This window comes from Orbicella faveolata, unplaced genomic scaffold, assembly GCF_042242905.1.
Source record: "Orbicella faveolata isolate gen_17 unplaced genomic scaffold, um_ofav_v1 contig_26, whole genome shotgun sequence".
Lineage (NCBI taxonomy): Eukaryota > Metazoa > Cnidaria > Anthozoa > Scleractinia > Merulinidae > Orbicella > Orbicella faveolata.
In genome coordinates, this window is record NW_028301554.1 from 17,198,700 (window position 1) to 17,214,466 (window position 15,767).

The 15,767-nt window shown below is 38.2% G+C and overlaps 1 protein-coding gene across 2 annotated transcripts; it reads left to right on the plus strand.

The window, feature by feature from the left end:
- The first annotated feature begins 357 nt into the window (after nt 1–357).
- Nucleotides 358–15,409, plus strand: LOC110049277 (sorting nexin-2-like). 2 transcript variants are annotated; one of them, XM_089296143.1, is made up of 16 exons: nt 358–707; nt 1,410–1,439; nt 1,942–2,026; nt 2,839–2,882; nt 3,137–3,278; nt 4,103–4,184; nt 5,130–5,205; nt 6,336–6,449; nt 6,905–6,998; nt 7,329–7,376; nt 7,670–7,758; nt 9,032–9,100; nt 12,519–12,662; nt 12,841–12,921; nt 13,681–13,752; nt 14,489–15,409. In XM_089296143.1, exons 1-16 carry the CDS (start codon nt 408–410, stop codon nt 14,537–14,539), a joined length of 1,521 nt encoding a protein of 506 aa, XP_089152269.1. In that variant the 5' UTR covers nt 358–407; the 3' UTR covers nt 14,540–15,409. The 2 variants fall into 2 exon arrangements, with proteins under 2 accessions (XP_089152269.1, XP_089152270.1); XM_089296144.1 differs by lacking the exon at nt 1,410–1,439 and having other exon boundaries at nt 1,945–2,026.
- The last annotated feature ends 358 nt before the right edge of the window (nt 15,410–15,767 follow it).

Sequence of the window (15,767 nt, forward strand, 5' to 3'; positions counted from 1 at the left end):
TCAACTTAGTAATGGTAAAATGACTGCAAAATCCACCGATATAACGAACTCCCTTCGTACATGTACAGTGGTAAACACATTTTGCAAGTGCGTTATACTGGGCTTTCTGTTTCTTGGAAATTTAGGTCTTAGCATAATATAAATGATCTCAGGCAGCCGAAAATTGTGACTTGTCTGAACAAAGCAGACATGGTTTATACCGAAAGTTTTTTGAAACGGGCATTTAGATTAAAGCTTCATAAAATCCTTTAGAACCGTCCCCAGTCCAGTTTGCTCTATCTAGTGAAATAGAAACAAAATTTGGAAAAACAAAAATAGCAAACTAAAAGAAAAGAAAACTAGTAAAAGGAACTTCACGGCCACACGCAGTCGAGGCAATCCCCACGTGACCACGGTACCAAGTCAAGATGGCGGACGATCGTGAACCTCCTGCTCTTTTCGACGACGACGGTGACACGCCAGAATCCAAGCCAGACGAGCAAACAAACGGTGATCTTTTCATCGGAGAGACAACTGAGATCACTCTAGATGATGGCGAGTCAAAAGATGAAGAAGCGCCTATAGAAAGTGATGAGGGTGCTGCCGATGGCGCGGGAGACGAGCAGGAACAGAAGAGCGAAACCTCTGCTGCAGCCTCCGTGGATGTCACGAACCTCTCAAAACCGAGTGAAGATGACAGCAAACCACCTTCTAAAGAAAAGGCCGAGGTTGGAATGCAGCTAAGAGCTTATATTTTACGCCTGTTTTCTGTTCACGTTCAAACATAATCACTCCGATAATTGATCTCAATTTCCCTCCCATATTGGTCAGCTAATCACATTTTCAAGATAAGCTAATCAAAATAACGTCAAGGACTCCGTTGGTGATCATTAATTGTTTAATTGACGGGAAAAAATACTGAAACATAGGGGTAAATTTAAATAAGGGTTTTGACGTGCTTTATTGATGATTCACTGAATTAGAGAAGTAGTTGAAATCAGTGAAAAACAGACTTCAAAGTCAGTGACATTAAGCTTAATTATTTTGTTTACACTGTAACTTCTTTGACACAGAATTATATATCTCACTATTGTGCAGAATAATTCAAAAAGAAATCTACCAAGAGGTTGCAAAAGTAAGAATTTTGCTGAAGGCATTTCCAAAATATATATCCCACACACTACTGCTTGTAAGCAGCTGTTGTGTACATAGAGAGGGTGTGTATTGAGGTAGGAACATGGTATAAATTTACAATTATGGAAAAGAGAGAGCCATCCAAAATTTGCAAATTTAATGTGTGAAATAGGTGATCTTTAAATTGAAAATCTGTGACTTTTGATGGTACAACTAAAATCCATTGGCAAACCACAGTGAAGATAGAACCAGCCAAGCAACATGACAACCTTCACTGATGGGATCTCTATTCTTAGGAACTCCTTGGAGCCCCTGTTAGGTTGAATCAGACAAGTGTATTAGGTTGAAAGTGTGTGACAGGTGACATTATTGTGCTAATTTCCAGTTTAAAGATGTTCCAAACTTTCTCACAGATCATCAATGATTGTGTGCAGCATAGGTGGGGTCTTGTTGACCTACATGTAAGAGCTTACAAATATACTCAAGATTTGTACATGTACCCTACTATAAACATGTACAATGTATTTGCATACTGTCATGTTGGCAATTTGTCGGACACGGTCGTGAAGGACAGGCTTCTGACCCTAATGAATCTTGGTACACAGACAACAACTGCACGTTTTGAAGTAGGTAAAGTCTGTGTCAGGCCAGTGGCCCTTACAGCTGGAGCTTATTCCAGTTTCTGTAGCATGAAGCAACTAGGAGTTTCTCTACTCCCCCGTGGATGAAAAGGAATAGTACAGTAAATGAATTCAGCTACTTATGTGTCATCTTTTTGGGAGAGACATTTTAGAAAATTCCTTCATCTAAGACATTTTCTTTTGTTGACAGGAAAAAGAAACTGTAGAGGAAGAGGAAGAAGAAGACGACACATTTGACATGAATATTAAAGTAACAGATCCTGAAAAAATTGGTGTGTTTGTTTTTACTTGGCATTTACAGTAATTTGTTTAAAGGTCTACATGTAACTGCTACCAACTCCAAAGTAAACATGTGGAAGTCAATCTATCAACATTTATTTTTTCAGAAACAAAATGATAAATTGTGCTTTATTTTGAACCTTCTGTGGGTGTATTAATTGGGTTTGGTCAAAAGGACATTAGTTTGCACAAGTAGATGCAGGGACTAGAGCAACTCAATCTTTGCTGCAGCCTGGATTCAGAGCACATGCACAACCTATCACAGTACCTTTGATCGGTTTACAAATGTAGGCCAACTGAGTCCTCTTCTCAACTTGTACAATGCTTATGTTAGTTAACTGCAAACAGAAAATGAATTTTGCATTTTGAATTGCTGCTATCAATAATTACCAGTTGGCTCAATCTAGAAATCTCAAATATAACATTCCAATTGAAAGAAAGAACTCCTTTAAAATATTTTAACTGCTTATTTTCTGTATGTATATGTTGTAGGTCAAAATGAAATCCTGGTTAAAATGAAATTCCTTTGTTTTATTATTCTAGGGTCATGAGTAAAATTATTTGGGTTAGAAGACAAAGGAAATTGAGCATCAAATTAGGTTAAAATCATTTTCACCTGAATTTCATTTTGACCTACAACATATGCATGTTTATGTACATGTATGTACATACCTTTGGTAAGTGTTCTGTATCATTTTGGGTTTTAGTAGGTCTTTTTTGGCTTCATCCAGCAGAACTCAAAGTGAGTAGATAAAGTATTCTTGAATGCAATATTTTACTTACGGTGTGTGATATTACTTTCTAGGTGATGGCATGAGCTCATATATGGTGTTTAAAGTTACCACAGTGGTAAGAAACTTGGTCTTTTGTATCATTCCAATACAGTACCTTGGCTCTTTGCCAAGTTTATAATTTTATTCCCTTGCCTTGTGATGTTTATCACACCATAATGTTACTGATAGTAATTTATAGGAAGCCAAACTAGACACCCCAGTAGACAATAGTTCAAAATTCTCGGAGGGAAATACTGGAGAACATTCCAGTATAGATGTTACATCCACAGCAACATCACTTAAACAATTTAAATGTCTGCTTTCTCCTAGACAAGCATGCCAACTTTCAAGAATTCAGAGACATCAGTAAAGCGTCGATTCAGTGACTTCCTTGGGCTTCATGACAGACTGAATGGTAAATTTCTTCACCTGGGAAGGATTGTTCCTCCTGCTCCTGAGAAGTCTGTTGTTGGTAAGTTATACGGGCAAAGTCTGCTCTTGAGCCAAGAGGCACACATGGGGCAACTTGGAGAATTCTAACTCCAAAATGGGATGCTAGTCCATAGTAAGGTTACCCCAGCATTACATTTTGCAGGCACCTATCTATATGTGTATATATATATGTTTGTTGTGATTCAATTTTTACCTCTGCATTAAATTATTCAAACCATTTTCTTTTTCACTTTTTTTGGGTGGGACAGGGGAGGGGGGGGGGTGGGGATCTTAAATTAGTAGCATGCACACCACCCACCTCACCACAGTCCTTATTCTACTCTACCCTTTCTCAGTCCCTAATCCTACCCTAACCCTATCAAGAACCCATATCCAATCCTTCCCCAACATTTACCATACTACTACCATACGTATACTACATGTACAACAATTTTTGTAGAAAAATCTTGGTCGCACTTACATTTGAACATTCAATTTTGGACTTGGTAGTTCGCCTTCGTCGCCACTAGGCTACAAGGAATCATTGTTTATGTCCCCATGTTTGTTAGCTGATAAATTATGGGTATGACTCCCCCTTCCTCTTTTGTAAAAATTAAACAGATGTGAACAATGAAACTGGTTTGAAAAATTTAAAGCTGAGGAAAAATTGAACGACACATGTAACATCTACAGAGAGGTACTGCAAAAGTAAATGTAAAAGTAAATATACAATTAAAGGGTCAAGTCAAATAAAAATAAAACATATTAAGTCATGAGGTAAAAATAAAACAAATATGTATGTGTGTGTATGTGTAGCTGCCTTTTTGCTGATATTTTCTGAGTAGGTTTTGGTTTATTTTACAGGTATGACTATGGTCAAGTTGGGAAAGGGAGAAGAAAATAATCCAGTAGACTTTATTAACAAGAGGAGAGCTGCCTTGGAAAGGTACTAGCTAATGTAAAATGTTTCATGATGTCATGAAGTACTCTCCCAATATTACTACTGAATATAGCCTGTAAGTGCAGAAATGGAGGGCAGTGGTGAGTGATATCCTTTTGTTCACCAGTGCTGAGCCAAGTGAATTTCCTTTCTTTAATGGTAAGATAGGAAATGTATATGCCATGTACATGTGCATCACATTTACATGTTCATGTGCATTTAATTTGCTTTCTTTTCAGCCCTGTAAAAATGTTTTGTATTATCAGGCAGGATAACAGAAGACGTGCATGTACTAGAGCAGTAAAGGCTAGACTAGGGTTGCTTATTAGCCAGGATTTGTGAACTGTAGTGTGAAGTACACGTGTAGGCAGCCAGTAATTACTTTACTGTAGACAGCAAAACTGCTGGCTGCTAGGAACTTTTTGACAGAGCTGTCGTGTACATAAAGCACCTAGGTGACTCGGCCATCTCATGCTTGACATGCTTGACATGCTTGTCTATCATAGTCAATTCAGGGATTTAAGACAGATTCCGCTCAAAGTTCGAGCAATAAGTGCAAAAATTATTTACTGAAAATCTACTCATAGCACGGAAACTTTTGGAATACTATTTAAAACAACTCACTTGAGTTCACTTCTCTAAGTGACCCCGTGATTAAATTTTCAAGCGTTCTCAAGAAAGTTCATGTCAAACCTCGTAAGAATGCTTAAAGCATGTGTTAATATGTTTTTAACTAACGCGAAACGTCTGTTTTAATTGAAATATGGATAACTTGAAGTTTAATTTTCTCTCACGGGGTCAGCTTGAGAGCCACAGTCTCAATAAGTTCTTCTTAACTGTATTCAAAATATTACCATGCCATGAGGTTTTTTTGGTAACTTATTTTTTGCCATTATTGCTCGAATGTTCTGTGGAAATCATCTCAATAATCACTGGCTTTCTGCTTTTCAGATATCTTAACAGAGTTGCAAGGCATCCAACCCTGCGTGAAGATCCAGATTTCCGACAATTCTTAGAGGCTGACGTGGTAATGTTGCATTGTTTTTCTTGTATCCTTTATGGTCAATTTGCCCATCCCAATTTTACTCCCTATGGTTTACAGCAAAATTAATTGCTCAAGACTAAATCAGTTAAGAAGATGACTTGTCAACCTTCTACATATGTTTCAGTAAGAACTGGTAACCTGCAAAATTCGCCATCTATGGGAAGCAAATTTTCATAAATTATCCGTATATTTCCTCTGTCGTCGTATCTATAACAAAATTCTTGATCATGATTGGTTCTCTGTGTGCCTATTTGTTACATAATCATCACGTGATCATGTGGGTGTCCAATTACAAGTATCCAATTACAACTTTTTGCAATTGGATACCTGTAATTGGACACCTATGTGATTTGCACCTTAATTACACCCACTCTTAGAATGGCTTCCTTCTCAATTTTTCCTACAGCTTTTAAAGCTTATGGAAAATGCTAGTACCTTTATTGCTCAAACGAAATTACTTCTCAAAAGACTGTCAATTTGAAATTTGTTATAGATACGATTAATTAGTAATTGGACTTCGTGTCATACAATTCAGGGAGTAACCATGCCTCACTCTTCATGGTCTACCGATTTTGAAATTACTCACCCGATTACTACCTGAATTGTACTCAACTTGGTCCAAATACTATTACAAACTAATAATATAATGGTAAAAACTGAACTTTAACCAGCTGCCTGCCGTGCAGTTTTGGCCACCTGCATAAAAAACGTATTGTAACCCCTGCCTCTGTCTTTTTTTTTCCATGTACACTAACATTTACATGTACAGTACTCACCTCATTTTTCTTAGTCCAGACAGCCTCTTGGGTTGAGAAGTATGCGTTCACTTCTAGTATAATATACTAGAAATGGACATGTATTATTATTGTTATAACAGCACTTACGTTGACATAAATGTGCAAGATGCAGTATGTAAAAAGATGATGATTGTCTTTGGATACAAAATGTTTGTGACCCTGACATGGCCTTTTGCACATCCTAATTTCAATTTGAAAGAGTGCTGAGTAAAACAGGTTAATGACTTGTCAATAGAGTTTACTGAACATTGTTCAATAAGTTCTTGTAGAAAGCATTTTTATACCATGCTTAGATTTTTATCTTTTGCACATTAGTTACCCAGAGCTAAAGACACTGCAGCACTCAGTGGGGGTGGTCTGAAGCGGTTTGTAAAATCTGTTGGAGACACAATGTTCCAGCTGACCACAAAGATGTCTGAATCTGACCAGGTGAGATACAGAGGTGCACTATCTGTCAGTAGCAGCTGTTTGCGGAGTTGGGTTTGTGAAGGTTGAGAGGAACAAATCAAAGCAACAGATATAGCAGTGATCATCATGGTTCTGTAATGTGGAAACCCTATTTTCTAGCTTCAGAACATTCATAAGTAAGACATTGTCAAAACTCTACAAGAGGATCAAGCTCAATATAAAAGTTAATTTGATCAATTACCTCTCAATACTGTAAGCCATTTGGCTCTCAGTCATTGCTCCTGGATCTTGTTGCTCTTAGTTTCTACTCAATATAGCCACAAGATAATATTTTCCTTATACTCGTATCAATGGTACAAAATGTTTTAATTAGAATTTGAAAAAATATTTTGATTTCATCTAGACATTATAATCATGTACAGTTGTAAACTTTCGTAGCATGATAAACTGATTGATGTTGTTGTTAACACTTTTAGTGGTTTGAAGAGAAGCAGCAACAGATTGAAACTCTTGATCAGCAGTTGAAGAAACTTCATCAAAGTATAGAAATGCTTGCCATGCAAAGACGAGGTTGGTTTCTTAGATGTCAACATTGTTTTAGTTTGTTTCCTTTATACCCATTGAGTTATTATTGTACATGTACATGTAGTGCTATTATTGATGTTGTTTTACTTTTTGTCTCTCTTTTTGGTAACAGCCATGTCACTTATCTCTTGTCCAAACTTTTTCAGGGACTTTGTTGGAGAAAGAACACATACATTACATAAAAATTTTATGTTAGTGAGAAAAAGTTTGCCTGTGACAGACAACATCCACTGAGATGCATGTCCCTACTAGTTTAAACTTTCTTTTTGGGTTTACAGTGTATGTGTTCATTGACATAATCTGTTTTCTTTGCAGACTTAAGTTCTTCTACTGCAGCATTTGCCAAGTCAACTGCTATGCTTAGTAAGAGAATTCTTGTTTTTGTCTACAATATATTGTATTGTTATATGATTGTATGTTCTGATATGTTGTGTCAGCATGCATTACATCTGTTGAGTCCCTTCTCCCTTCCTTGACAACAACAGTAGCTGCGATTCAGTTTTTTTTTTTTTTCACAGAGAGGTTGGTCATAACATGTTAAGTGTGCTGTGCTGTATCTTTATGGATAATGAGACATATTGGTGGCAAGTCATAACTCATCCATGACTCATTCCGTAAATCCCATGTAGTCAACTTTTGCCATTTCTGTTTAACAGGTAATGCAGAGGAACATGCTACGCTGTCTCGTGCACTGTCACAACTTGCTGAGGTTGAAGAGAAAATCGAACAGCTTCACATACAACAGGTATACAATCTGATCAAATTGGATTTCTCCCCGGGGGGGGGGGGGGGGGGAGGAGGGTACTTTGGAAGTTTCTGGGTCGGGATGTGCCGCTGGGACCCCGGAACCCTTAGCCTATACCAGAGCTAGTTCAGCTGAATCTTGCTACCCTATACTAGAGTGAACTCCCCAAATCCCCCCATCTATCGACACTATTGAGGCTGATTTGCGTAAATTTAAACTTGCCGATTTGATTTTTTTTATATTTTTGAGTGGCAATTCCAGGTTTCCTTAGTCTAGATAAAATCTTCAACCAATGAGTCAGTTTTGGGAAAAATAATACCCTATTCTAGACCCAAATGCCCTGATTTATATACCCTATCTTAGGGTAAACTGCTTGAAAACCATACCCTTCACAGCAGCACATACCTATATAGCCCATATATGGCAGTGCTCCCTCGGGATTTCTCTTACTTTATTCATGGATAACTCCAAAGTGTAAGGCAGCCCTGAGTTATGAGGCTCTCTACCAATTGCCATGCCCTTCTATATTGGTCTGGCTGGGAGAGTTTGATGTTTGCTTTTTTGTGAGCTGATCATGCTCACAAATTTAATGGTATTCCTAAAGCTAGATATTAATAGGGACTTGTAAGTCAGTGTACAGGTACAGTAGTGAGCATGAGTGGAACTTTTCAAAGCTAGTGATGATACTTTGTATTATCTTGTTTCACACCAGTCTCTTACATGTATTCAACGGGTCAGCAACAGAGAGAAGTGAAGGCTCTGGGAGCATAACTGCATTGAAATTCAAAAGTCGTACTCAAAACTTGTACTTGTTTTGCCACATGTATATCTAAAGCTCTGTTTTCTCTGCTTGGAATTGTTTAAGTATAGTCGTATAGAGTTGACATGATCTCAATCAGTTGCAATCATGAGGAATGCACTGAGCTCTTGAAGGAAACTTTCCTTTGCACCAGCTAAGTGCATTCCTAACATACGAGCAACAATGATTTGAAAAGGCATGTTGCCTGTTTTACAGTCATGCATGTTTGAAGAATGAGCCACTGTTTTCTGGTCAAGGGGAGACATAAGGAAATTCTGAAAAAATTGCATTGTAAATGCACACCATCAGTGATGATTGATTCAAAAAGTGCAATTAAGTGACCACGAACAGAAATTCTAAACTGCTGCAAGGGATGTGTACTCTTAACAGCTGCTAACAAAAGACTACTGAAACTTAGGTACGTACGTTTTTTATGAGGTTGTTTGACTTGTAGTCTGTTCCTTTGCATTTCAGGCGGACTCTGACTTTTATGTGGTGGCTGAACTGTTGAAGGATTACATTGGTCTCATTCAGGCAGTCAAGGTGAGGAATGATGTTTTGATGTTTTGATGTTTTGATGTTTTTATGTCTTGATGTTTTGATGTTTCATGTAAACATGAGCCACCTAGATTAGTTCAGCTATCCGTGGGCATGTTATAATTATAATTTTGATTTGAAAACAAAAATAAAATGTATGTATGTAAATGTATGTACTTCATTATGTTTGCTATCATACAGTATTTCAATGGTCAATTGCTATACTGTTATATATCAGTCTCTGATTTCAACACCCTGAATGCTGGAAGATCATTTAAAAAATCTCCACTAGTGGTATTCTATGAAGCGTCGCTAGATATGTTCTTAGAAATATTCAGAGCAAAGCACAGACAGTTTTTAAACCATTATTTTTGAGTTATTTTTTTGTAAAAAAAATACCTCTTAGTCGGCGCGTCGGGTATGTTATGGACGGGTCAATGGGTGAGTGAGTGAGTGAGTGAGTGAGTGAGAGATGTATGTATGTCACACCAATCAGATTGGATCTACTATGAACAGCCAATCAAATTTCTTGTTGTAAAGGTAAATGGTACGTAAGAAACAAGATATGTATAAACACAAGGACTTTGGTAATTGAAAAATAAAGAGTGACGTGTATGTTGCCGGTTTGCGATTTTTAGTCCGGTTTGGAGGGGAGTGTGACAGTTACATACGTACATTGGGTTGTTTTAGAGTGCATAATTTTCAGTGTAATGGTGGCTAGTTATGAACGAGATGAGTCTTGAGTTTTGAAGCAGTTCTTGAGTTACTAGTAGGCAAATGGCACGAGATATTTTTATTTTTAATTACAAAGGGTAACTTGATACTTTTGTTTTTCGCAAGGAGTCAATTCAATTAGAGGTCACAAATCGTCGGTTCTAGTTCTTAGGACATGTTTTAGAGGAGACGAGACTAATTAGATTTGAAGCATTTCTAACGTTTACAATAGTAAGTGCAGGTAACGATTGCTTTGTTCTTATTGCATGCAAATATAACGAGGTATTTTTATTTTTTAGTTACAATGGGTAATTTGACACTCTTGTTTTTCACAAGGTGGTAAAGTCAATAAGAGCTGACGAATCGTCACCACTTGTTCCCACGAGATGTTTGCTATTTTTAGTTACAAATGGTAACTCGACACTTTTGTTTTTCATATGGGAGTAAATTTAATTAGAGCTTACAAGTTATCGGCTATTGTTCCCAGGATATTAAACAAAAAAGAAGCTTTCATTTCTGGACGGTTTTTACGTCTCTGCAGTAGCACTTTAATATTTTTATTTGATGGGCATTTTATGACATTCTTTTCAGTCCGATATTTTTTAAAGGTAAAAAGTATGAAAACTGTTCAAATGTTCTTTGAAGACTGTGTGGCACCAAGTTAAAGTGCAATTTAATTAAATCAGACTTTCAACGTGCCAGAGAGGTTTTTTTTCTCTTTCTTTCAATTTTCGGTGAAGTGCTGTTGTGTAAAAAGGGTAAACTTACGACTCGCATAAAATGCGAAAAGTTCTCTTACCTGCGTATTTTTGAGCAAAATTCCTCTTGGGGGCTGGAAGGGCTCCCGAGGGGGTACTCCCAGAAAAATTGGTCGGGGGTGTGTGGCCCGCTTCCGAAAACCCTTACCCTATTTATGACCAAAATCTGCGATATTCCTTACCCTATTTATGACCTGACCAAAAATTAGAAACCCTATTTACGACCTGACCCTCAAATCAAAACCCTGTTTCAAACCTGCGTTATAATTAACTCCCTAGTTCAAACCAATGTTAAATTACCGTAAACATATAAATTTGTGAAGGGCTTTTGTTGATTTTCTTTTCGATAATGATGAAAAAGTGGCTTCTTCTTAAAGCATACCCATATCAAGGCTAGAGTACAAAAACCATACCCTGTTTATGACCAAAATGGCCAAAATCAGCTAAAATCAATAACCTATTTATGACCAAAACGGCTGAAAAACCATACCCTTCGGGGCCGCACAGACCTATATAGCCCATATAAGGGAGTCCCCCTGCCGGGGGGAAGGGCTACGTGATCGGTGAGTGAGGGAGCTATGCATGTGCGAGTGTTAGACCAATCACAGTGTGGGTTGTATCAAAGAACAATTAAAATTGCCTGTTAAAAAATAAGATGGTATCTACATTAATCTGGAGACGTGTCAGATTACTGTAGTTTCTTCAGTCAAACATTTTATGGCTTACTATTTAGTTATCTTACCATTACCGATGTAACATTGTATGTACATCATAAACGCCCAGTTTCTTTCTTGCTGTACAACGCAACCAAAAAACTTGTCAAATCAACCAAATCATTACTGTAAACAGTTCCATGAATGCTGCTATCTCCGAGACTTTAGTTCACAAAAAAATAACTCTTGCACGCCTTGCGTGCCTATGTTTCTATGTTGCTGTTGGGGATGGCTCATTACATCAGAGAAACAAAGCCATTTCTGTCACAATATAACAGTTAAACTCCTTCTGAAGTTTCCTGGTAGTTCGGAAGGATGTTTTATATTGTTTGCTTGGTCTTGTTCTTTCCGAAAAAATATACTCTCCTAGTGTTGTAAGTTTCCAGTGAAATCATGTTATGAAGGTACATGTAATAGCGGAGCTCTGGCGGCCCAAAGGGCCGTCAAGCGGAGCCCCATACTCATATAGGAAAGAAAAGGAAACCCATGAGTTGATTTTCTCATGGTTATCATGGCTAGCGGTATTGCTCGTGGGCGCATACGCACAACGACGACGACGGCGGCGGCGGAGTTGCCCAACATGGCGGCCATACTCCAAATAATAGGTTGACAGACATGCAGCCTTGGTTTACCGTGTACTTCTTTAATATTGGACATCCATGTTATGATCAATGGACTCCTGTCAAAACAAAGTATCCGCTGACCAGTATCATGTGACCATATCGCAGGCTCAAGTTTACAAATGCTGATTTTCGATTGCATCGCGGGCTCATCTCAGGTTAACTTGTTAAAAACAGGGCAGAATTGTTGGGAAGCCGGTTAACGCTAACCCAGGATTAAAAGTTAAGCGAATTATAACTTTTCTTCTATACAAATGGTTTTTGCTGCTTTTTTTGTGTTTATAGTGATTATTAAAACTCAAAACAGAAGGCCAAACCTCAATGCAAAGTTACAAAACTCAAATCAAAATTCTACCTTTTCCTGGGTTAGCTTAATTCAGCTCTGAACAACCGTTCCAGGAGCTACGTTTCTAGGCTAACCTAAATCTATATATTATGATGACCTTTTTTTCACAACCCCCCTGGGGTATTGGACCGTAGATTCTTCTTCGCCATGCCGCGCGGTCACGTGCAACCACTGCTGCCCCGCTCCATGACGTAAAACCAAAGGTTGTCCTTTCATTCTCTGCGGTTACCCACATCAAAACATAAACTGTTTTGTGATTCTTGTTTTCCACAGGCAAGTTTCCAGGAACGTGTACGTTCATATAGTAACTGGCAGCATGCACAGCAGATGTTGACCAAGAAGAGAGAAGCTCTGGTCAAGCTGGAACTGGCCTCTAAGAATGAAAAACTCCCTCAAGCACAGGAGGAGGTCAAAGAGGTTAGAAAGCTGGCAATCCGAATAGAAATTTGGTTGGGGTCTTACGACTGCGTTGCTTGAGACCTGATTAGAAAGCATCTTGGAGTACACGATTGAACATTTTTTGTGTCGACGGGTGATAATGTGAGTGAAGCGAAAATACTGTGTCTTCTCCCTTTCTTTTTCTTTACATTTTTAGTGGGAGCACAAGGTAGAGAAAGGGGAAGAAGATTTTGGAAAGATTTCAAAGATGATCCAGAAAGAGATGGCACGATTTGAGGTGAGAAATATGCATAACGAATGTGAACAAGCGAGTCACCTGTTAAGTGAAAAACATCCAATATACCGGGGAGGAAGGGTGCACATTTTGTGGATTTGAAGATCAGCTTAATACATCTCATCCAAAATGAATTGCAGCGACATTGTTGCTGAGCAAATTAATAAAAAAGAAATAAGTAAACACCGGTGAAAAGGACAATAAAAGCAACAGCAGAAAAGAACTTTTCATTGACAGTGGTGCAATTTATTTAGCTTCAGGTACAGTGTTTGAGCTTCTGAATATAATAATAATAACTTTTTGTCGAAATTGTTTAGCCAAGGGATAACCCTCTGCTAATAGAGGGCACCTACCTAAAAAGAAATTACAAAACCGAAGAATAATTTAAAAATTAGCCTATTTACAAGTCTAATGAAAATAAAAGCATTTGAATGAAGAAAAAAAAAACTAATAAATTAATGTTCTTAAATCAAACCATTTTTTTCATCTCTTTTAACATGTCGAACGAATAGTATCGAAATCAACCAATAAGAACTCAAAGCAAAAACGTGCCATCGGCGCAAAGCGCGGGAAAACGCGCGAACAGCAAGTGACGGTTGGTTTTGGTTGTTGCTTCTGATTGGTTGAAATCACAGCATGCATACCCTGATTGGTCGGAGCAGTTTACACGAGTTGCATGATGATTGAAGCAATCGTTCAGAGCTTGGCTGACGCAAACCCAGTTTACAATAAACTGGTCTAAAGATTTCGTTTCCTCGACAGAAAAATCGAGTGAAAGATTTCCGTGAATCGATGGTCAAGTACCTAGAGGCCATGATGGAAAGCCAGCAACAGGTTTGTTACTAAGGGAGGGGAGGTAGCGTGAAATAATTTTGTTGTTGTTGTTATTGTTTAGTTGTTTGTTTTTTACAATGATGACTTGAGTAATTTGTGCCAAAAAGGCCTTTACACGCGGTAAAAAGAACTGGTCAATGCTATTAACATGATTGATTCCCACCTGCAAGTTGATTCTAAAAGCGATTACTATCTAAATCTTCTTAAACCAAGAAACGAAGATTGCCGGAAAATTGTGAAAGTATAACTTTCTGGGTGAAATCAAAAGCGGAAGTGGGAAGGGTGGCAAACGAACTTGGCCCATTTCCTGCCGCAGAAAAAAGCAAAAATGTTGAAATTTAGAAACCAAAAAGGCGGCCCCGAATCTCGTCCACTTGATTCCCCCCTTTGACCCCCTCCCGTAGAGCCCCCTCTCGTAGAGCCCCCTCTCGTAGAACCCCCTCTCGTAGAGCCCCCTCCCGTAGAGCCCCCTCTTGTAGAGCCCCCTCTCTAGAACCCCCTCTCGTAGAGCCCCCTCCCGTAGAGGCCCATCTCTGATACGGACGATCAAATCTAGATAAGATAGACGATAACCAATTAACGGCCTAAATAACTGCTAACAAAAACTATTATGCTCTTATAGCTATCTAAGTTGGTACGATTGCTGATAATAAAATGCGATATACATGAATCGTGACCTATCTATTTGTTAATGTGTCCTTGTCAACTAATGATTTCCTATTTTTTTTTCTCACAGCTGATCAAATACTGGGAAGGTTTCCTACCGGAGGCCAAAGCCATTGCGTAGAAAACTAATTTCTTTCTATTGGAATAAAAACTTAGTACGTATATATGTTTTCTTAAAGCACTTGATTCTTCCGTTAGTTTGAATCCTACAATGAAACAGAGACGTTGTAATAATTTATCAACGTTTATTTCTGATTTCAAGAAGTTATTTTAGCTTAAATGTACGTTTATTAGTCACTACGCAAAATTGAAAACTTTGTCACGTGTCGGAATTTGAAGCGTTGCAGGACCCAAACATTTCCGTAATGAAAATGTCATGTGCCAGATAGGGCATTTGTATTGCTCTACATAGTAAATAAGCTGGTAAATCAAGATATTGTTGAGTGCTTGTGAAAACCAACTGCTGTTAAACATGTTCTGATCTTCACTCTCCGGTTAACTTTCATGTGTTCGTATTGATTAGAAATCAAAGGTGGTTTGTCACCAATCCAGCGAGAGACCGAAATAACAAAGTCGTGGCGGCCATTTTGGTGGTGCAAACAAAAAAAGCTGATTAGAAATCTTTTGTTAATGACCATCAACATGACGGCGATGACGTCACACGAAAAGCAAGAATGGCACAGTGTCAGTGAACAAAATTCATTTTGAAACTGAAGAGTGCAACTCCCCTGTCCCAAGTCCCTACTTATTAACATTTGACCAGATTAAGTATGTTTATCAAGCAGATAATGGCATTCCATATTAAAACCGCTCTTTTCACATTAAACGGGACTGGAGATAAAATTTCACAGACAGAGTATAGTTAGGTTATATTAACAGTCGATCAAGGAGCTGAAGAAAGGTAAAGAGAACTAAATGTTTTTATAGTAGCAAGGCATGTTTGTGGCTAGAAATATGAGCAAAATGAAATAAAGTTTGATCGTAATTTTAATTTCTTGTGTTTGTGCTTGTATCGACCATCTCAGACCAGTGTGCACATACGAAATTGGGGATTTGCATCGTAACATGTGGATCGGATCGAGGTTTTGCTTCTCTATGTTGGGTGGGAAGGAATAATTGCCAACGAGACAGGCGAGCGAAAACGCGAGCCTGTCGAGGCGGCAGGATATAGAGCCGTGCGTAGTTTGATGGCTATGCAGAAAAAATCTCAGATCTTTCAGCTCAATTTTCGTGTAATCCGGTTCCGTCAGTGATATTTTTTTGGCCATATTAGGATGTAGCCGGATGTTGTCGATATATCGCAGAACCAATCAGAACACTATTTTTCTTTGTGACGTTACGAGGCTTCG

Excerpts from the sequence above, each read along its gene's own strand:
- LOC110049277 (XM_089296143.1), top strand. The coding sequence starts at position 408 with ATGGCGGACGATCGTGAACCTCCTGCTCTTTTCGACGACGACGGTGAC. Across the intron at positions 708-1,409 it reads CTTCTAAAGAAAAGGCCGAG|GAACTCCTTGGAGCCCCTGT; the intron begins GTTGGAATGCAG and ends CTCTATTCTTAG. Across the intron at positions 9,101-12,518 it reads GTCTCATTCAGGCAGTCAAG|GCAAGTTTCCAGGAACGTGT; the intron begins GTGAGGAATGAT and ends TGTTTTCCACAG.